Source organism: Leptonotus elevatus, chromosome 6 (genome assembly GCF_054856555.1).
Source record: "Leptonotus elevatus isolate MCC_2025b chromosome 6, RoL_Lele_1.0, whole genome shotgun sequence".
In the NCBI taxonomy this organism is placed as follows: domain Eukaryota; kingdom Metazoa; phylum Chordata; class Actinopteri; order Syngnathiformes; family Syngnathidae; genus Leptonotus; species Leptonotus elevatus.
The window spans coordinates 27,202,691-27,225,604 of record NC_141244.1 but is presented as its reverse complement, the minus strand read 5'-3'; the positions used below and the strand labels follow the sequence as shown (position 1 = coordinate 27,225,604).

General features: G+C 46.4%; 2 protein-coding genes across 4 annotated transcripts; one reads left to right on the top strand and one right to left on the bottom strand.

Moving 5' to 3' along the window:
* The first annotated feature begins 1,432 nt into the window (after nt 1–1,432).
* Nucleotides 1,433–18,516, top strand: mtmr11 (myotubularin related protein 11). Of its 3 annotated transcripts, none has more exons than XM_086077318.1 (17): nt 1,433–1,866; nt 6,249–6,318; nt 9,952–10,088; nt 10,168–10,237; nt 10,949–11,088; nt 11,192–11,276; nt 11,575–11,722; nt 12,188–12,275; nt 13,209–13,297; nt 13,602–13,729; nt 13,919–13,997; nt 14,177–14,247; nt 14,892–15,064; nt 15,962–16,132; nt 16,198–16,407; nt 16,575–16,895; nt 18,022–18,516. In XM_086077318.1, the coding sequence occupies exons 1-17, from the start codon at nt 1,810–1,812 to the stop codon at nt 18,370–18,372; spliced, it is 2,388 nt and encodes a 795-aa protein (XP_085933444.1). In that variant the 5' UTR covers nt 1,433–1,809; the 3' UTR covers nt 18,373–18,516. The 3 variants fall into 3 exon arrangements, with proteins under 3 accessions (XP_085933444.1, XP_085933443.1, XP_085933445.1); XM_086077317.1 differs by having other exon boundaries at nt 16,572–16,895; XM_086077319.1 differs by lacking the exon at nt 1,433–1,866 and adding an exon at nt 3,103–3,267 and having other exon boundaries at nt 16,572–16,895.
* A 1,273-nt stretch (nt 18,517–19,789) lies between these two features.
* LOC147173040 (uncharacterized) lies at nt 19,790–22,126 on the bottom strand. Its single transcript, XM_086077321.1, has 2 exons — nt 21,856–22,126; nt 19,790–20,566 (listed from the first exon to the last, which is right to left on the bottom strand). Exons 1-2 carry the CDS (start codon nt 21,921–21,923, stop codon nt 20,221–20,223), a joined length of 414 nt encoding a protein of 137 aa, XP_085933447.1. The 5' UTR covers nt 21,924–22,126; the 3' UTR covers nt 19,790–20,220.
* Between the last annotated feature and the right edge of the window lie 788 nt (nt 22,127–22,914).

The following is a 22,914-nucleotide window of genomic DNA, read 5'->3' as shown; positions in this document are numbered from 1 at the left end:
GTGGAAGTCTACACACCCCTGTTCAAATGCCAGGTTTTGGAGATCTTAAAATCAATCAATAAAACCAAGCCAAATCCTTTCAAAACCCTTTTTTTGTTCTTACTGTCCGCAAGGAGAAGTCAAAACAATTGTGCAATGAACCACGATGTCTCAAAGTTTTGTGTTAGCTGCAAAGGGGGGGTTGCAGCCATCATACCAAAGGGTTTGCTTGGCGCAAACACAGCACTGCTCATCACCAAAAGAACTCCTAACACACCGAAACGTGCTGCTGGCAGCATCAGGAACAGCAGCAGGAGCTGGAAATGGGGCCTTAGTCAAAAACGGAGCGAATTGTCAACGGTTCAAAAGCAACCCCGCCATGCAGGCAAGCATCGTGAACAGGGGCCTTCGGCAAGGTGGGGGGAATTATGAACACTTCCAAATGAAAGCGCAAAACCTTCTGCTCCAAAAGCCTACTAGAACAACGGAACTATAATTGGGGTTGATCTGCGTGCTTCAATTGTGTTGCACAAGTCTAAATCACACGAATGGTGGGAAAAAGGTTGCAAATACTCTAATTGATCAATCTGGAATTTGAGCAGGGGTGTGTAGACTTTTGAGAGCCATTGTATAGCCAAAACAAGCAGTCACACTCATAGTCAAACTTAAGGGCAAATTTTTCACTGAAACTTATATGCCCGTTTTTGAAGCCGCAGATTTGAAACCCGAACCTCTCGATTGTGAGGCAAACTTGCTGTCATTTTTTTTTAAAGCATTCCCAAACTTTTGTTTGTAATATTTATTTTATTTGTTTGGGGTGGGGAGAGGAATTTTGTTGCAATCTTGTGGCATTTATAAGCAATTATAAACCTCTTTAGTTAATATAATGAAATAAATATTAAAAATAATGAACAAACACTGATATCATTTAATAATTCGCAATAAACATTGAATTATTTAAATATTTATTTCAGTATTTATTTTGAAAAATTAAATGCAATGCTTAAAGTAGGTGCAGTTCAACATAGAGGTGGTGTTTGTCACTAAAATTGCCACAAGAGGGCGCCAAAGCTTTTTTGTGTGTGTGAGACATGGCTTTGGTTCGAGCACAAAAGCAACCAAAAGGTGAGTTTTTCAGCAAAAAACAAAAAAAACTGTAAGAGAGCTTCCTCAAAGAAATCTGGAAATAAGCAAATTCGCACATGTTGGACTGAAAATGTTCCTGGCTTCACTGTGACTCGGAACATGAAATTGATCGCATCACATTCCCAGCATTCACACAATGAATTGGATATTCGGATTTGTACGCCCCCCCCCCCTTTCTTCTCATTATTATCATATATTTTTTATTTTGTTGTGAGTAGAAAGTAGAAAGTAGAAACGTTGCCGCTGTTGTTTTGCCACCACTTCCGGGTGTCGTGTCCCTTTAAATTGGACCAAAGCGATTTTCCCCTCTGGCCAAGAAAAACGTCAGTTCGCCATCGCCAGGCAGGCAGCAAGTCGTTCTTCGTGGATGGAGGAGCAGCCGCTTTGCTTTTTCTCCGGTTTTTGAGCGTCCCCGGCGATGAGAAACGCGGCGGGGTCGTCGACGGGCGCGGAATCGCGTGGAAGTGGAAACCGCCGCCGCCGCTGGCGTGAACAAGAAGAAGAAGAAAAAGAAAAAGGACGCGAGGAGGATAACTGCCGCCGCACATTCGTCATTTTCTGCCCACATTGGTTTTTTCCACTTCACTAGTTAACATGGAGCGAGGAATAGCACTTTATTTGTAGCCCCCCCCCTTTTTGTATTATTATTATTTTAACAACAACCGGTGTTTTGGAATCGGAAGCATGTTGACTGGATCTAAAAACACGTTTAAAGTCAGACAAATGGGGCCGGACATGAAGGTAAGATGAGCTCACTTTTAAAACAAGATAACCAACTCGACAACTAACGTGCAAAAGTAGTTAACATGTATTTAAATTTTTACACTCAACACTTCAAATTTGTCTCACCTCGACATCAGTGTGGGTATTTAAATGGCTGCTGAACTATTTCCACTTCGGTTGAAATGCTCTTGAATGGCAACTTTTTTTTCTTTCTTTCTTTTTAATAGTCTCGAAGCACAGCATTTAATTTTTGTTTTTAGCTTTTTATTTTGTATTCTGTTTTACTAACGTGTGCTACTAAAACTACTACCATATGTATTTAATCCATTATTTTAATAATTGATGATTTTTTAAAATGTATTTAAAAAATATTATTCTAATGGACAGTGCAGAAAATCCACAAACTGAATGATTAATACCTGGTTTAGTACATAACACCTGACAGAAAACCCAACAAAAAATGTTGATCATTGTTTTCCAAAGTTTGAGCAGGTGTTGCAAATTGATATATATTTTGATGAAACGCAGAAATAATCGGTATCAGAAATCAGAGAATCTTTACTGTTGAGAAGCTGGAAATTCTGAGGAGTTTGACGTCTGTAAGTTATTTGCTTTTTTAAGACAAGAAGATTTGTGTTGTTTTTGCTTTTTTACGAGTTGCTGCCTTCCTTGAACACCAAAACTCGTATAAAATGAAGGTAAATACAAACCCTATTGTCTTCAAAAACAAAACAAAAAACAAACGACTGTACAAACGAGATGACCGGTTTTTAACTCAGGTCTGTTAATGATTAGTCGTAGTTGTCGATTTTAATTTGATAATTTAGTCGTTGATGAATCGTTGTACCTCAATGCATTTAACCATGTGTGTGTGTAGTTGTGTGTGTATCAAAGCGTACCCCCGACTGAGGTCTTTGTTCTTCTTGTTCACGATCAGCTGTCGAAAGTGTCCGACTTGCCTTTGGAAGCTTTTGTAGCCACATTTCACATTTGAGTTGTTCTTGTTTGTTTGCGATGTGAAGAGGCGGGATGAGTCAGAGGCTAAAGAAGGCAAAGTTCCTTCTTTTCTTCTTCCTTTGTGGTTATTTTCAGCGGCCGCAGGGGAAACGCTAACAGATGCTTGTGCTCGCTGCCCTCAGGCGTCGCTTTTGTGTGTGCGCGCGCGCGCGTGTGCGTGTGGAGGAGGAGAGGACGGGCACATCTGGCCCGTCGCCATGGAGACTGCCATTGAGGATTTTTTTATTTTTTTTAGCATTCGATTACCCGTGAAAACGAGATGCGGCGACGGACGCCGGCCTCCGACACTCCTGTTTTGGGAAGGTGGTGGAGAGGCGCTCACGTGACACGCACGCACGCACGCACGCACGCACACGCGCGTGCGTATGAAGGCGCAGTTTGTCCCAGATGGCTTTGCACTCAGTCAGTACGCATGTTTTCGTCTTCTTCTTTGTCTTGACGTGTGATCTTGCAAATGGAAGTCGAAGCTTTTGTTTTCATATTCATGTTGCTGCTGCCTGGCGGTTGTGAAAATCGGCCTTTATGGCAGAGAGAGAATTTTTCCAGGCGCGATACCAGGCATCGCCTTTTTTCAAGGGGCGGCCATTTTGTCATCAGAAACTGGACATTAGAAATCAATATATTCAAAAATGATTCTTTAAAATGATCTGTCATTATTTATTTATTTATTTTTGTGGCGGTGAGGGCGCTTCATGTATCGGCGAGTATTCGTCCCAGTATCTGACTGTGCTATCGAACAACCATAATAAAACAACAACAACGTTTTTTCCCGATCCTCCCCGCCCGCATCAAGCGGCAGAATGAGATCAGCGATCAGATCATGAATTGTCGTCAGAACGAGAGCACTTTTGCTGTTGGGAGCGTCCGTATTGCTCGGCAGACGGTCGATAGCTAACCGAGCAGCCGTTAGCGCGCTTGGCCCGGGTACGAGCCGGCGCTGGCGACTGTGATGCTCTTCAATTCATCGCCGCGAACCGCAACAAAGTGCTTGTCAAACTTCCTTTGATTGGCGTGAGAACGGTGGACCGGGTCCGGTTTAGGTTCCGGCTTGAATGTGTGCAAGGTCGGGTGAAAGGTCAAGCGGGTGACTGTGATCCGGGCGGGGCTGCTTTTGTCCGTATGTGGCAGAACATTTAGAATTTGCGCGGGCCACATTCAAGTGACCCGAACGTTCCCTTGTCTGATATTGAACCCTTGCTTTCCCTAAATGCTTGCGCAATCCTGCTCGGAATGCCCTCAAAATCATACTTGCGCCATTTCCAGCAGGACGAAGATCATATTTGCTCTTTATTTCACGTGATGAGGTCATTCTCTTTTTCTCTTTTTCATGTACAATGAACAGCTTTCAAAGACATTTTGCTACTTGCTGTCGACTTAAGATGACATCACGTGTGCTCGTACCACCAAACGTGGATCAGTTTGCTGAGGTCACATGACCAAGCCCAGGAAACAGCTGAACCGTGATTGGTCGTTACGTTAGCACGCGTGATGTCATCTTAAGCCGACGGCGAGTAACAAAATGTATTTTTAAGCTGTTTATTGTACATAAACAATAATTCATTCTTGACAAAATGTAAACTTTTTACTTTAGTGAGTCGAATATTATCAGTTAAAACAAACAGAATGTGTGACCTCCACCAAGGTGGCGCAATTTGGATTCTGTTATATTGTGGAATATTTCATCCTCGTTGTTTGTTTCTTTTTAGCCTCGTCGTCAAAGGCGGCCTAAAAATAGCACCGGGCTCGAATTAGAAACTGGCTTCCTCGTTGATTTTTGGTCCGCGACCTCGCACAGCCGTCGGGCTTTTGTCGTCGAGGTGACGAAATGTGCGTGCGTGCGTGCGCGCTGTCAGCTTTTTGTGAGTGCTGGCGGCTGCAGTTAAGCGGACACAAGCGGCGCAGAGTCCAAGTGGGAGTGGCGGGAAAAAAACACAATCCGCTGTGGTGGGATTGCGGTTGACGCGATGAGGCGAGACGAAAACGGGAACTTCAAAACGATTTGGCTGACTTTTGAATTGTGCCTTGCAGTCGCAGCAGGCGGTGAAAAATAAAGACGAAACATTCCTCCTCATTTTTTGGCAACTCGGCATGTGGTCGAGTGGGACGAGGACACGCCCACAGACGAGGGCTTCGCTTTGCACCGTTTTCAACATTCGCTTCATGTAAATGTTTGGCAGGCTCGCGACAACGTTTTCCTTTGGTTTGGTTTTCATTTCCAAGAATATTTGTACAGTTGATGGATGCGCTCCAAAATTTGCAAATCCCGGAAAATGTTCCAGAAGGAGCAACAACACGTGATGCCGAGTTCTTCTTTAGCGAGAATGGAAAGTCCAGTCATCACAATTGGTCTGGACGGGTTCCTCACAGCCACGCCCCAAAATGCGACTGACCTCTGACCTCCGAGCTCAAACCATCAACTCGGACGTCCACGCTTGTTTGTGTTTTTTTTTATCTCGTTTCTATCAACCCGCTGAAAGTATTTTGAAATCAAGTCTTTTTTCTTTTTTTTTTTTTTACAAGCGCTTCCAAGGTGAAGCTCAGATTGTCACCAGCGCGATTCCTCACAAGTCGTTAGCGGCGCATGAAATGGACTCTTGCCGACGGCGTGTTTGTCACGATAAAGGTCGGAGAGCCTCAAAAACGTTCCGGCTGGATCGTTTTTTTCACAAATGCTGACGCTTGCGTTCACAAGCTCTCAAACTTCTCACAAAGAAACTTTTCTTTGCCGGCTTTTTTGTCCGACCACCGGAGTAATCAAACTGCCTGTTCGTGCTCATAAATGCCAAAGTGCTTCTCACTGGGGGGTTCGAGTAAACTTAACGAGCTCCATATGTTGCGGCAAGGTGAGGTGGGGGGGCTGCGGTTTTAGCTTTGTGTCTTTGGGTTCTGCTAAGGATCATTAGCAACCGAGCTATCTGTGGAGTTGATGGACTTTTCCTATGGATTCATCCCATGCCAAGGAAGCGCCGCCCTTGCGAGACGTCTTCGGGTTCAATTTCATGACGATTGCAGATTATTCACGCTGCAGCGTCAAATTAGCATTATTTTGCAAATCGATTCTACTGGCTATTTTTTTCAGTCGCTGGTCAGAAAATGGGCAAACATGTTGATTGTTGTTTTCCAAAGTAAAAGCAGATCTCTGCAAATGTCTTATTTTGAAAAGAAAAACAAACACAAGGATAATCAATCTGCTTTTGTGGAGGATTTGATCTTTCTTTGATCTCAAACAAGTCAACAAAAAAGGATGACAGAAATCAGAAAATATTGACTGTTAAAATTCCAAGAATTTGGACAATTTGACCGTAAACAAAACGGTTGCGGATTCATTTTCTCATTGATGAATTGTGCATATGGATCGTAACGATTTGCATTTGTCGCCGCAGGAGAGGATGTTGAATCAGAGCATGATGACGGCGAGGGGCCGCGATGTCTTCGGACTCCGATGTCTGCCAGGTAAGGAGATGTTTTGAAATCGGCAAAATTGTGAATGTGAAGATCCAGCGAGTGTCGCTTGAACCGTCCTCGTTTTGGATGAAGTTGATCTTATCTCATGACACGCCGCCCGCTTGTGGCCGCGTCAATGGCGGGGGCGGGGGCGGGGTCGGGGGTGTGGTTGGCAGGGTGGTCACTATTTTTTAACCCAAAATTTTTTTTAACAAGTTGACGCTATGTGCTGCCTTGAAGACCCCCTTTTTCTTTTATGGCTTAATTCCTTCGACCCCAATATTAGATTTGGCAGAGGCATCTTTTGTTGAATTAGTTATAATTCTTAAAACAATTATATATACAATTTTCCTCCTGTAAACTTCATTAAGCACATCATTTATGTGTGTATTTAAGGCAAGCTGTAAAATGTCGGAAGTCCTCTTGTTTCTCTTTAACAAATTGAAAACGTCCCAAATCATGCCGGTTCTACAAAGTCCCGTCTCAAATGTTGCCGAGAAACGTTTCTTGGGAGGAGCAATATGGCGGCCTTGTGGCTTCAAAAGTTTTGGCCAGCCAGTAATGTATACAGATCCGTGGTACACCTCTACAGAGACGCTAATCATCTCTGCGCACACTCTGACCATTAGGAGACAACCACTGCCACCTACTGTAGTGGATGTGCAATTACACACAGTACAGGGGAACGAAAACGTACCCGGGGGTCACCGTGCCTGCCCCCAAAGGATTCTTATAAGAACAAAAGTGCATTTAATACATTAAAATTGCTCATAGCAGCCATGTTTGTGTTTGTTGACACTATCACTTTTTATTTTCACTATAATGTTGACTTTGGAGATCTATACAATGAATTTGTCACTTTGTTTTCTAAATGACGGACTGTGCAACGTCTTCAGAACTTCATTGAAGACGTCCACGTAAAGGAGTGTCTGAAAAGGGACAAAAGTCCAGCTCGCTGAGGTTTTCCTCCTGCTCAAGCCATCGTGGCGCCGCTGCTGGCGTTTACGCCTCGTTGGTGCCGCTGCGGGACGCGTCCGCTCGCCAGGCGGGCCCGGCCGCAAACCAGGAAATATGCGCAGCAAAATAAGCAAAAGCCAGCCGGGAGAATCCGCGCCTGCGCGGGCCGGCCGTGTTTTTGCAGTCCTTAAGATGGCGCTCACCTCGCAACCGCAAGATCAACACGAAAGAGGAGAGCTCTTCAAAACACGAGCGAGGGAGCTTGCTTCAATTTGTGTTTTCAACAATTACCTGAGATGGGAAAAATACCACCATTCGGCTTTTTGGCAGGAAACGCGAAAAATTCTACGCTAAATATTTTCTTCTTTCTATCTTGTGGATTTTTTTTCTTCAGTTTTTGGTATTTACAAGTTTTTTTTTGTTTTTTTGCTAATTATCCAAAATAAAATTTAAATAACCAATTCTTTGGTCGATTCATTGAAAAATCCACATGAATTAATGAACAAAATGGTGTCCTTTTGTGTTGGTTTAATTTGATGATGAACATCTGGACTGAAATTCCTCATTGAATTATTCAATTGCAAAAAAACTAGTGAAGGAAACGACAATGATCGTTGATCCACATGGACAAATGTTACTGCTTATTTAAGGTGTACAAATGAATTGGGCAAGAGGAAAAGCCGCATAAAAGTCATACTTAAGGAAAAAAAAATCATCTGCAAAGTGTAAGAAAACAAACGAGCAATGAAGTCACTTGGCAGGCAAACAAGAAAAGCTGAGCTGACAACAAACACCAGCGCGCTCTCATTTGCCGACACCCACGTCACTTACCAGGCCTGGAAACCCCTTTAAAGCCACACCCAGTCAAAGTCATTCAAGTTTGGAATGTGAGTCTGGGGACCCCAAGTGGACAACAGTGATACCTGCACTTCAAATGCACCTTTTGTTGTGTAATGAACGTCAAAAACCTTTTTGTGATTATTTGATGTGATAATGAAAAAGTCGTATTTATGGCTTTCTTATTTCACAATCTGCGATGCTCCCTCTTGAGGTGCAACATTTTAGGGTTGGGTTGCCCTTTTTTTATGTAAGAGGGCGAGAGAAGGGAAAAAAAGGGAAGTGCAAGATGGCGGTGACGTTAACAAAAACCGAGGAAGGCCTCACAATGGAGGACGTTTGCCGTTGCTTGTCGCCGACATGATGACTTTCCCGTCTGCCGCCATCAGACGTTTATTTGGACACGCAGCGACCTTAAAAGACTGCAGCATCAACACAAATGAGCGTTTTCCTGTTTGGCCTTCAGAATTCCCTCACGTCTTGATGACGCGACTTCCGAGCGTCCCGCCGGACGCCGTGGCTTCCGTTTCTTCACAGCGGAATGCGCGTTCCAAATACGCGCTTGCCGCCGGAGAAGAATTGCAAATGTTTGCGCGCATGTTGGCGGCGAGCGCGTGCCGTCATCTGCCGGCGTGTCGTCGTCTTCTCATTTGTCAGCAGCAGAAAGCGTGCGTTTCTGCTTTGCTCCACCTTTTTTCGCTTCCTGTTGTTATGCGTCCTCGCCAACAATCGCTCATTTGTCACCGCCGGCGTTTTGGGGAGCGGATCTTTTCCACTCTTCTTTTTTGATTCCAGTGAATAATTCGTTTTGCTCAACATTAGTTTTGCAGTTGGTTCATGTTTGGACAAAAGCGAAAGCGTCAAACTGGACGCGGGCTGTCAGCAGCGATGGACATCAGGGACAATTATTATTATTTTTTTTTTAATAACTTTACGAGAATTCTACAAATGATCATCAAACATCGGCACCATGCTGCACCCGCATTAGACAATAGTTGGGTTTATATCCACCCATTTTTTTTCAAGAAATGCAAAGATGAAACTCAATGGAAACGCTAGAAATTCGAAAAAGGGCCCAAAATTCGCCCAAAAAGTTGTTTGCATTTTGAAGCGTATCGGAAAAAGGGAAATGCTGATTTTGGCAATGGAAACAGGTTTTGTGAATAACCGCTGGCGAGAGCGGACGCACGTGGCACGTTTTGACCGGATATGGCGTCACACGTCGTCCCAAAGCAATGTCGGACGAAAACGTTTGGAGAGGACGACAAGACCGAAATCTTTTGGGAGTGAATTAAAGAAGCAAATATGAATCCTTCCTATTTCACGTGGCAAACGGCAAAGAAATGCTCCGGTTGATCAAGAATGACAAAAGCAAACTGGTACGACGTCATGGCCTGGTCTTCCTCTGTATGGTGTGTAGCGCCACCTACAGCGGCGGAGTCGTCTCTCAATATTCGCAACAGATGCAAACGGTCGCGTGTCCGTTTTGCGCATTTTCAGTAAATTCACTGAGAACATTTAAAACAATTGTAAGGAAATCAACTATTGTAGGCAAAAAAATGGAGGCCATTTTGTGATAGCCCGTCTGTTTCTGACACCGGCCGGCTTCTGTGAATTCTGAAAGGATGAACCCTGAAATTCAGCCAAAATGGCTTCTTTGAGCCAAAATGGCCGACTTGCTGTTCAATTTCAGTCACTTGTTCTTGAGGATTTTGTGTGTGCGTCCTGTTGCGATAAAACACACCCCGTTTTGTGCCAATGAGGTAAACTGGTGTCAGTGGCCTTTTTTTTTTCCTAGGGGGCGCTAGTGAGTTTTTGCTGTGCAGTGACTTTGTTGCGTGTGTGCAGGCGAGTGCGTGCTGCAGAGGGCGGTGATGGTGAGGAAGAAGCTGACGGCGAGGGAAGGGCGGGGCTGGCTTCCCGGAACGCTCTTCTGCACTCCCTTCCGAGTGGCGTTCGTACCGCAGGACGCCGCCAAAGCCGACGTCAGCGCAAACAAACGGCAACACACGACCCGTCCGATCTCGTGCGTTGGAGACCCAAAAAAAGCCTTTTGTGCTGCAGGACAATGCGGAGCCGCTGCTTTTGGGGGACCACGACGTCGCCTTGGCTTCCATTGAGAAGGTCGTCGTTGGTAAGTAAAGCTGCAAAAATGTTGTCTTGTGCGAACACAAAATGGATCCAATTATTAAATAAGAGACGTCTGCTTTAATAATGCACTTTTTTTTCATACCTTATTTGAATTGCAGTGAATTCCACCTCACCTAGTCACGTTTTTTCCTCTTCTTTTTTTGACGGGTTATTTGTAGGAAAACGTCCCTTCTTGCATGTTTGTGATGATCGTTTATGAGATATTTAATAAGTCCAGCTCATTTGTTTTACTTACGATTCATGTTGGCAATTATTAAAAGTCACTTTTAGGGGAGCGTCAATTTGGTCTTTGGGTTGTCTTTTGTTGGCTTGATCCAGAAAATGTCTCCAACCCACTCAGAACCGTCCAAATTCATCCATTATCAAATGAATCAACAACTATTTCAATCATCGAGTGATTGTTTGGAGCCATTCTTTTATTTAAAATGGTTCAAATCCTCAAATTTCAGCATCTCAACAGTCTTTCATTTTCTGTGTTTACTCAAAATAAGACATTTGCAAACATTTGTTTAGAATTTTTTTTTTTTAATCACTATATGAATACAAAGTAGAAAATAAACACTAATTACTGGTTAATAAATTGTAATCAGGGCAAAAAATGCTTTTGTAATCCACTTTAATGCAAAATTCAAATGAATGTGATGAGTCGACTCATCGATTGACATGAATTAATCAATCAATCAATTGTTTGCAGTCGGCCCCAACCGGACCAAACTGGTGAGCCCAAATTCTTCGCTCAAGTTCACTCCGGAGGAGTTGGTGCTCTACTGCCGCGACCTGCGAGTGGTCTGCTTCCTGTTTGACCGCCTCACGCCCGACGCGCAAGTGGTGGAGGTGCGCGCCGTTGGCGAACGCGCCACTCGTGCGGGCGGCTTTTCCGTTCACGGCGGCCTCTTCTTATTTTGTGTGTGTGTGTGTGTGTGTGTGTGTGTGTCAGATCACGCACAGCATCGCCAAAACCTACCAGCCTCTCAAAGCCGGCTCGCTGCTGGCCTTCCAGAACGCCGCCCTCGGGAGCGTAGGTACGAAATCATCGAGTGCCACGTAAGATCAATAATGCAAACGCCTCCACCTGAAAAAAGCAACACGCCGACCTGCACTTCAACTCTGCTGGGGTTCAACGCGGGTGAATCCTCCAAAATGGTCGTCAAAGCTAAAGCTCAAAGTTGTCATCAGTTGTTTTTGATTCGGATGATTTTCTCCTCCTTGGCGGGGATTTGCAACATTTCTCATGCCGCAACCGCCAGTTAGCCGTTCAAGCGGTTCTGCGTTTTCTGCGCACGCGTGCCGAGCGACTGTTCCGTGTTTTGCTGAGTGCAGAAATGAAGCAGTTCCTAAGCAACCGGCGGCGGGACGCCCACATGAACTGGCACGAGTCGGCGAGCGACTGGGAGCGCGAGCTGGAGCGCTGCGGCGCCGGCGGCTGGAGAGTCAGCTCCGTCAACGACCGCTTCGAGATGTCCACCAGGTACCGACGGGCGAGTCCCGACAAACCTCCGCAGGCCAGGCCAGCCGCGCCCGACACCAGATGGCGTTTATTTCCATTTTTTTTGCAATAAACTAGTGAGTGAAAACGGGAGCTGCGAGCGCAGTAATGTCGGCACGCAGCGCAACTGGCAACGCAACAAGCAGCCCTGAGAATCGGATTGATTTTGTTGCTGTTGTTATATTGATTGATTTCATCATTTCATTCGATTCATACAAGTTGACTCTCAAATTAAAACCCTTGAAAGCTAATATTCCGTCGCAAATAATTAAAACAAGCACACAACGCTGCCTTCGGAACGAGCCCCGTTAGCTTTTAGTGCTAACTCGCAATGTCACATGCTAATGATTAGCATCAATAGCTTTCCAATTAAGCAACAGAGATTTGAACACAAATGATGGAAACATAAAATGCATGTTGTGTTCAACGTTTTGTTTATTTTTTTAGTCTTCCGAGGTTCATCGTTGTTCCGCAGAAAGTTCTGGACACCGAGCTGAAGAAAAGCTTCGCCCACTTCAACGACGGACGCATCCCCGTGAGTGTTCTTGTCATCGCAACTTCTGAATTTGTCAAGTTGCGAGCCCAAGTTGAAGGTGCGAGCGGGCTTCAAATACATCGCTTGCTCCAATGAAGTGGAGAAAACGTCCCGAATATAGAAACAATGAAGTGGGCAAGGAGAGCTACATTCGCCATTTAATGAGTCAAATGCACGAATGACAACACTTGCAAGGAGAAACGGCAGCTCCTGATGGGACTCGCGTCATTTTTCATAATTCTGCTGATGAAACATTGACGGACAAAGAAGAAGATTTTTGTCTGAGGCGACAATAATAATAATAATAATGATGAGAAAAAGCCGACCTGGATGTGATTGAAGGCACAGTACAGGTTTTAGCGACCGATTGGGCGAGGGGGGGGGGGGTCCAAACGCTGCCTTTTTAGAAGGGAGCTTCCCATGCTGGAATAAAAAATAATGATGCTAATGTTAGCTATTGGAAAATTGCGTGGTAGCAATAAATGGCCATCAGCTCGATAGTTCGCCTTTCCAGACTGACCCGACCAGCCACGCAACACTCCAAAGTGTGTTTCTTGTTTACGAATGCTTGTGAATGTATCACGGGACGGGAGGGGAGGGGAGGGGGGGGGACGGGGGGCAGCCGTTTGTGTGTACGATAAAGAAGGTAAGATCACAACCACCGTCTGCCGTTAACATACTTGAGAAACGTTACAGTGCTGTATCAAGAAAAAAATCGAAAATCGCCACTGGAAACGATGGCATGCGCTTGGCCTCATGGGAAATGGGGTTCTTTCAAGGGCAAACAATACCGCTTTTGTCCAAAGATGCCGCCATAATCAACGAAAACCAAATGCTCATTTGTGCTCCTTTGAAGGCACACGTGCTCAAATGTTTGTTTTGCGTTCCATTTGGAGGAAAACAAACCGTTTTTTGTTTTTCTTGTGTTTGCAGCGTTGGTGCTGGCGACATCCTCGCGGCAGCAACCTCTTGCGGATGTCCAGCTTCCAGAACAACATCTACCACGAGAAGGACGACATCAGGTGCCGCGCTTGTCCCGCCGGCCAATCTTGTCGCGCCTCGTACACTTATTTAGTGCCTCCATTTTGTTATATTAGCCCTTTTTCGATGAGTCGTTTCAACTCGATAGTCAAGTCCACTTTCTGAAAATCCTGTTGTCGACATTCGGAGTTGCAACTGGAAGTGAATGAACGATTCTCAAATCACTCCAAAGGGATTTTGAGTCAAATTTGCATTTTGCTAGATAAGCCTGAATTATTATGATTATTATTTTATTTTCTTCATTTGTGGCATCTTAACAGCAGCAATTTGTTGTTAATTTTGTAGGAACTTGGAGCTGATCCTGTTCGGCTGCCACTCGTCGCTGTGCGTTGTGGTGGAGCTCGGCGAGGAGCTGCCCTCGCCGGCCGACGTCCAGCTGGCGCACGTGCGCCTGCGAGCGCTCTGTCTCGGAGGTTCGTCCAAATGCCGCGAAACATCCCGGAGCGTCGGCGGCAAAATCCCATCGCGTCGCGCCGTCAAATATTGAACGCGTTTAAATATGCTTTTATCTGGGCAATAACTTGCTGAGGGAGGAGCAAATGAAGGACGACCCGATTGTAACGTGTCATGAAGATGTGAGGAATGTTTTCTTCACCGTGCAGACATCTCCACGTCGGTGACCGTCCCCGATGACAAGTGGCTGTCCACGCTGGAAGCGACCCACTGGTTGGACTACACCAGGTAAACGCCGCCGCCGTTGCCGCCATCATCATAAATAAAAAGATGAGATACCTTCCAGGTGTGAAATCCACCATCTCCTGTAAATGGATGGATGGTGGAGCTCCAATGAGTGATGGAAGTAGAAAAAAGCAAAAAGCCAAACTTTTGGGGTGATGCCAATAATTGTCCCCCCCGCGTAGATGTTGCCTGAAGAAAGCGTCAGAGGTGGCGTGCCTTCTGCGGGGTGGTCACATGACGGTGGCGCTGCAAGGTCAGTCACGTGACCAATTCATTATTTATCGTCTCATCATGCGACGGCCGCTCGCGCCTACAAGGAAGGAAAGTAGCACTTTATGTACCTCAACTAAAATGTCCGTTTATGTGAATATGACAATATTTACAACTGAAATCTGATGATTTTTAAACTTCAATGAGGTCTGTTTGTTGATTGATTGGCACTAAAATCACAAATAAAAGGCCTAAAAAAAAAAATTCGGAAATTTGTCCTACAGCATTTTGAAAATTTGAATGATTTCGCAATTGTAATTTAATTGATGTAATTATGTATTTGGATGATTAAAATTTGCATCATCCTCACTAAAATCTGTTATCAAGTCTTCACTTGTCTTCTGTGAATAAAAAAAAAAAAAGTTGACATTTCTTGTATGTTACGTGGAATGTTTTCATCAAATGTTATTTTTAACCTGTACGTAGTTTTACAACAAACTGATTTGGAGGGACAAAAAAATGGCGTCAAGCAAGCACGCTTTATTTGGTGAAAACGGTCCCAAAGGAAGCAAGTTGACTAATTCCAAATCCAATCTTTTTCTTTCCTCTTTCTCCATGTTTTTTTTTTCTTGTCCCGCCCGTGTGTGATCTTTTGGTGGGTGTGGTTTGCGTGTATTTTGCCTTCAGAGGCGGACGACCGCGACATGAGCTGCGCGGTGGCCAGTTTGGTGCAGGTGATGTGCGACGCGCACGCACGCAGCCGCCACGGGTTCCAGAGTTTGGTGCAGAAGGAATGGGTGACGGCCGGACATCGCTTCGACACCCGCGCCAACTTTCACCGGCACAACGACAAAGAGGAGGTGAAGCGGCAACCTTTCGCAAACCCGCATTATTTTTTGCCAGCGATGCAGCAAATCAGCCAATAATCGGCAGCTGTTTAGAATTTTAGCCGAACAAACAGGTTGTGTTTTTCAAAATAAGACATTTGCAAACATCCGCTTTGACTTTGGAAAATGGTGAGCAACATTTTTGCTGATCTTCCGACATAAACGGAACAAAATCATCATCAATATATGCAAATATTGTACAATAAGGGGATATAATACATTTAAAAAATCAGATTCATCTATTAATCGAAAAGAAATTAACATGCTAATTGATGATTATAATGATTGCTGTTGCTTGGATGTTTTGTTTTTGGTTCTTGTTTTTTAGCTTTGCATTGTGAGCCAAAATTGAAGTTCTAAGCGAGCGTCGGAAATAAATCAATAAAAGGAAGCAGGAAGCATTCAAGCAATCGATTGTAATCTGCTGGCATGTGGGCAAGGAGAGCCACATTCACCATGTGTTAAAATGACAACACAAGCACGGAGCTGCTGTAGGCCACAACTCGCACCCAGATGCTCACATACAGACTAACTGGCCAATCAGCTCATGATGTTACTCACTAGGCCACGCCCCTTAAAGGTGCACTAGCAGCAAACAAATGGTACACTTTGTAGAGTCACGCAATTTCTTTTATGATGTTTTATCGTCGTTTCAGTGCAATTTAGCTTTTTGTAAGATTCGTCACCCCCAAAAAAGTCAAGGTGCCAATTACACGTCCTTATTGAAATAGGCTGGCATGTGGGAAAGGAGAGCCCCAGCGGCCGGTGCACTTTTCAGCTGTCTGGAGAATTCTCCAGTTGAAAAGCAAACCGGAGCTGCTGCGGGCCACAGCTCACGGCCAGCCTCTCACGCGGCGTGTGCGTGCGCAGGCTCCCGTCTTCCTGCTCTTCCTGGACTGCGTGTGGCAGCTGTGGTCTCAGTACCCGTCTCGCTTCCAGCTGACGGACGACTTCCTGCTGGCGCTGCACGACAGCGCTCACCTGCCGCTCTTCTCCAGCTTCCTGGCCAACTCGCAGCGGGAAAGATGCAGACGCTCGCAGGTACGACCAAACACCCCCAACTGAGGCCTACGATTGACCCCCCCCCCCCCCCCTTCTCCTTCAAGAACCAGGACCAGTGCTACACGCCGGTCAACGGCTGGCGAGACCCGGATGTCGGCGTGGAGCCGCCGGACCCGCCGCTGCCGCCGGTGTGGGACTGGTCGCTGCAGTACAGCGAGCGGCGGCAGGCGGCGTTCACGCAGCCCGTCCCGCACACGCCCGCGCCGCCGCCCCTGCTCAATGGAAACCTCAACACACACATGGACGCCCAGCGGGTAAACACTGTGCAACACTGACACCTAGTGGTCATGCGGGAAGACGACACATGATGACTGGGGGGGATTTTGATTGAAAAAAATAAGAAATATTTTTGCTTATGTCGCGAATGACGTATAAAGAAAAAAAGAGCTGACGGTGCAATTTGTTTGCGATGCCCCAGCAGAGCGACGCCACCCCCGGCTCGGTGTTCCTCCTGTCGCGGGGCGTCTTCTCCTGCCCGGCCAACCTGCTCCCCTGGCGCGGGGGCGGGGCCGGGGGCGTGGCCAGCATTTCGGGCGTGTACCGCAAGAGCCACCGGAGGGCGCCGTCCTCCGAGAGCGTCTCCGGCCTGGAGCGGCTGCTGAAGGCTTGCTCCCTCGTCGAGGGCCCCCCCGGCCCCCCCGGCCCCAAGCCCGACCCCTACGAGCCTTTGCTGCCCCTCCTCTTGGGGCCCTGCGTGGGCCTGTGGAGGGAATGTTACCACCGGGGGGCGCTGCATGCGCAGGTACGTGAAAGCAGCTCAAGCAAACTCAACAGCACTTTTCTGTGCACACAAAGATTGAAAAAAACAAAAAACATTTTCATTTTGATTTCATCCAAATTGTTAAAAAGAATCAGTGAAAACTTCCTTTGGTGCGTCAATCCTTTCTTTCATACACAAATCACAAACTTATTATATTCTAAAAGCGACACAACAAGTTTCACCTTTGAAACGATCCACGCTCACATTTTAGGTACAAGAAATTCAACCGTTAACGTCGTTAGAGTAAACAAACATTTCAGTTGGTGACAATAATACAAATTGATCAGAATAAACCACAAGTTAATTGACAACTATTTTGATCATCAATGAATTGATTGCAGACCTTTTTTGACTTCAAATTGTCCAACGGCTCAGAATTTCATTTTGTCAACACAAAAAAAGTGCGTCGCCATTCTTTTCGGTTGTCCATCAGCAACACATTTTGGGGGCGTGGCCCCGCCTCTCTGCCATTTTGGACCGCCCCTCCAGCGCTGTCTCCATGGCGACGTGAGTGGGCACTTTTCTTTTCAGGAGGCCGACGGATGACGAATAAGAAGAAAGATGCTTAAATGCTTCTCGAGGACGCTTCGTAAATTTTCAGCAAACGTCAAAACATACCAGAAATGCACTTTTTTCCTCTCAACTAATTGCCCGACCTCCGTGACTCTGTGTCCCAAATAGTTGCCAGGCACGGCATCCAAAATCGAAACCCTATCATGGAATGATTGGCATTGGCCATTCAGCCCTTTTGCTAACCAAAACAGCAGCTAAAACGTTATGCGTTCCTTGCGTCTCAGGTGCAAATGGCGTCTTTTAGCGTCAGTTAACATTCCAATGCTGAAATTGTGGCAATCATTTTCACGACTCGTCGGAATTCCGATAAGAATATTTTGTCAGAATAGAAACTATAGGAAAACCGTTTCTATGGAGTTTGAATTTCTGGAATTGTTGCAGTAAAAAGCAAAGCCAAAATAGGATGAATCATATTTCATCAATTTCAGTTTGTCAAAAGATTCATTTGAGTGAGTTTGAAGTTTTGGTGCGAACTTTTTGGCTGTGCAATTATTATTATTTTTTGCTAACGTCCCCGTTTGTTTTTATTTGCCAGGCCTTCTCGCACCCGCTGAGCGCCAACCACCGCCACCCGCTGGAGCTCCTGGCCAGCGAGGTGCGGCACCTGCAGGAGCGGCTGGCTCAGGCGCGCCTCGCCCCCGCCGACGTCGCCCACGACGCCAACCTCAACAACAACGCCAACAACGGCACTTTCCTCTTTCCCAAGTCTCACGGAGCCGCCGCCGCCGCCGCCGCCGCCGCCATCGCCGCCGCCCACAAAGCGCCCTCGGCCGCCATCGTCACCGCTCCGGCGTCCAAAGAAAACGCAAACAAACACACCTTTCTGTTCGGGCACGCTTCAGACGCCCGTCCGGGACGCAACAACTCCAAAGTGGCCAAAAGTTAAAGCTGCCGTGCCGCCGCCTCGTCAGCGTTTCTATTTTGAGGAAGATGACGAGTGGACCCACAATGCACTTGGAGACCTTCTTGACACAGTTTCTGCAAAGGAAGGAGGCCTCGTCCGTCTATTTTTGGGCCGCAAAGTGTGTCAAGATGGAACTTCAAAAAGGTACTTGCAAAATGCTCGCTTCAAAAGTCAAAGTTGCGATTGGAAAAACTAAAACTCCAGTTGAGTCAAAAGAACGACATCTTGTATTTAAAAAGGAGAAAAAAAAAAAGAAGAAGCATTTTTGTCTTTTTGGAAACTTCTCCCTTGAATTTCAACGTGTTGACCTGCAAAGCCCAAATTTGACACAAAGACTCCATTTTGTTTTCTGTCACATTGGACGCGCCAAACGACGATCGATTGTCTTCTTTCGACAAAAACGTCCCCAAAAATTCCAGCACTTTCGTCATCTGCAGCGTCGACGACGGCTTGAATTCGCCGGAAACGCGTTTGAAGCGATCGTGTGCGAACGCTTTCACCGACAACACTTTGGGGCTAAGAAGTGGGTTTTTGTTGTCTTTTTTTGCGAGAACCATCACGTCGAGCACAACAAAGACTTTGACGTTTTTGTGAGAAAACGAGCATAAATATGTTTTTGCAGCCCGACTTGCAACATTCTCAAGCGGACACTCGATTAGGTACACCTGCTCCTGTGAGCCGGCCCACTGAGGCCAAGTGTACCTAATCAAGTGGCCGTTGCTTGTGAGCTTTTTTTCTTTCTTTTTTATCTCAAGAGGAGGTGAGCCGCACCCGCTGTGGAATTCGGGGAATGCGAGTTATTTTGGTATTCGGCTCTCATATCGGCGGCGGCGGCGCCCGCCCACACGCCGGCCGATTGGCCGCTCGCTCGCTTACTGCTTTTTGTGCCCCCCCCCCGCACACGACGGCCCCCTTCCCCAGAAAAATCCTTTCATGTTACGATCTTGGACCAAACGTATTATTTTTCTCACCTCTTGAGGTGATTTCCTGCGTCTGTTGACGTCTTGTATTGAACGTTGACATGAAAAGTACGTTAAAAGCACAAAATGGAAGTCGCGCATTTCTCAAGGAAAATTCACTTTTTGAACCCATTTGTAGGGAAGCGGGCGTGAGATTTTCTTCCAGCCCTTCTCTTGCGGTCACCACAAAAATACGATGAAGGCCACGAAGGTGTTTTCAGTAAAATGGTGATGAAAGCGAGGCATGTTCCATTCCACTTTTTTTCAGACCAGTACAAGTATTCAACTTGAGTAGTACTTCTCATATATTTCCTAAAAAATATATATATATATATTTTCTTTTCCAGTCCAGTGCTTTTTGGTACGAATTTGAAAGATGTGCATTTTGTATTTGTATCGGCATGTTTTTGTTCCTGATTAGAAAAATAAAAAGCGGCACGTTAACTTGTGCAACACACAAACTTTATTCATTCCTGTTTTGTTGTTTTTCTTGAAGAAAATAAATAAGATCTGGAAGTGTTAAAAAGTGGCACGGCACTCACTGTACGATCGGCAGCGTTTGCTTTTGGTCAAAACGGGACACAAACGTGTGCAAAACGCCACGACGGCGAAAATCACAACAGCAAAAAACATTCAGCACGCTTGGAAAATGCCAGGTGAACTTTGACCCCGTGTCAAGTGTTGAATGTCCAACTGGAAAACGTTTCAACTTGCAGTTCAGCAACAAGGAAGCAAAGGGAAACATTTACAAAAGATTTACGAGGACGCCTTTCTGTGACTCCTCCAGTAGCCCAAGAGGGGCGGAGCCAGCGAATCCCAAACCAGAAGAGAAGCGTTCGGCACTTGCAGATGCGCTCGGGTATCGGGGGCGTCACCCCCAGCAGCCGGCGGGCTCCACCCGCCCGGCGCGGGGGCCCCAGAAGCAGCCCAGCGACGTCGAGGACGAGGACGAGGCCGCGGGGCCCCCCAGCCGGCTCAGGGACTTGCACATGGGGCAGGGGTAGTCGCAGAGGCCCTCGATGTCCCGGAAGGCCAAGTTGACGATGTGCTGGCGGCAGGCGTCGCAGTACAGGTGGCCGCACGACAGCCGCTTGAGGCGAGCCTCGTACGTGATGCAACACTGGCAGTGCGGCGCGTCGGGTCCCAGCGACAGCGACGCCGTCAGCGAGCTGCTGTCCAGGCTGCCCGGCTGGCTGCAGCTCAGCTTGCCGGGGGATCTGACAAAAAAAAAAAAAGGGGGGGGGGGGGGTCAGTGCAAACCTTTTTTCTGCATTGACTTGCACGCAAAAATTGCACGTGCCAGTTTGGCAGGTGGTCAACTAACAAGACTCAAGATGTCTCGCAAGCGTCCTCATTTGACCGCACTTTTTTTTTTTTTCTTCTTGAAGTCAAAAAAGTTCAAACTGTTTTTCTTCCTAATTTCTCGTGTTTCCATCCACGTGTATTTTCGCAATTCTTAAAAAATCATCATAAAATATGAAAACCCACCGAGTAAAACAATATTTACAGGAATATGAAGAATGATTACTTTTACTGCATCTGACTGAGGAATTGTGACCTTCTTTTATTGAAATGTCATTTAAAAGGTCATCCTCATGAATGTTCACTATAAAGTCACTTAAAATGAGTTGGCTGAATATTAATTTTCATGAACTTGCCAGAATGATAAAGCAACGGCAGTTAAAGTGGCAGAATAACAGCAACAACAAAAATGGAAGTCATTTCATGGACTTCATTGCCAGGAAATGACACCATTGCAATTATTTGCTGGAATAATTCAAGGCAAAGCCGTTTCAAGCTTAGTCCGGTGGTGTCCAAACTCGGTCCTCGAGGCCGGAATCCTGCAGGTTTTGGATGTTTCCCTGCTCCAACGCACCTGTTTCCAATGAACAGGATCGTTATGCAGAGTTGACGGATGAGCTTCAGGTGTGTTGGAAAAGGGAAACATCCCAAACCTGCAGGACTCCGGCCCTCAAGGACCGAGTTTGGACACCTGCACGGCCTCAGAACGTATGAAGCGAATTCGGTGAGTTGCAAGTAACGAGAAAGAAAAAGCAATCTCAATCACTTGCTGGAACGATCACGAACAAATGAAACCATTTCCAAATGTTCTCCCACCGACGACGAACAAAATGAAGGCGTTTGTTTTCACATTGACGAGCACAAGCCGGGCTCAATTAGCGTTATGACGTCACTGGACGCCTCGAATCTCAAAGTGCAACAAATGTCTAAAAATGGCAAATGAAGACACATTTGAATGTCCACTTAAAAAATGTGACATTATAAAGGATCGAGGATGCATGAAATCGTCCGATGACGACGAATTTCCCGCAACAGTTTGTTGCATTGAGGAGCGTTGAAAATAAAAGAATACAAATCACAACAATGGCAAATCACGAGTGAGATGCCGTCGTTTGCGTCGAGACGTTACGCAAGGAACGATCTTCCCGCGCGTGACGTTTCATTTTTGATTTGGATTTTTTTTTTTTTGAATGCCAATTCTGACCTGCTGGACGATGACGACTTGAAGCAATCAAAGCTGAGCGCGGCGAGGATCCGCCACAGAAAGTCCATCGTGTCCGCGGCCGACGGCACTCATGCTGCCCACGCACATGCGCAATCCATTCTCATCATCATCATCATCATCATCATCATCATCAACATCATCATCTCCTCAGGCTTTTTCTGCGCGGCGGCGACAGACAGACAGACAGGCTGGCAGACAGACAGACTGGCAGACAGGCTGGCAATGCGTGAGCTTGGAATCATGGCCGGGTGGCGCATGTGCGTGTTTGGCCACAAGGGGGCGCGAGAGACATGCTCACAAGTAGGAGCACGCTGAAGTGCGCGCGCATTCAGGGGCGTGCCACAAATAATGACCTTGATTTTTTTTGTCTTTCAGAATTCTTTTTTCCCCATAACAGCATACAAATACAATTTTAACCCCATTCAAATGTTCTTTCAACAAATCTCCTCAACTCCATGCAGACGGAGTCGGAGCCTGTCATTGCGTCATCGTTGGGGGGCGGAGCATTCGTTTCCTGTGAGTGGGATTATTCACCGGCTCGGGATTGGGAGGGGTGGGATCCACATTTGTTTTTCCCTTTCTTTTTTTCAAGCCTCACTCAGGATTGGGAAGGGAGCGTGACGCTTCGTGCGGGAGTGGGAGGGAGCAGGAAGCCCCTCACGTGACTGCAAGACAGCGAGCAGGAACAATGGACGAGTTGCGCGTCAGCCAAGAGCAAATCATGATCCACAAGTCCGATTTGAGCCTCAAAGTCAAGAACAAGGACCCTTGCGTTCAACTCAAAGACATTCATGGCAAATCGCCATTTTGTGCCAAATTCGCCCGGATTGAGTGCTACGGCTTGGACACCAACTACGTGGCTTGCAAGACTTGCTCGGTCCCGGTCAAGTACACGACCGAGTCGGGCACGAGCGGCCTGATCAGGCACAAATGTCACGCGAGCAAAGCGGTCGCCGCCGTCGCCGCCGATGACGTCACCGCCGCCCACCGAGGAAGCCCGAAGCTCCAGGGTCTCGAGCAAGACATCTTCACGAGCCT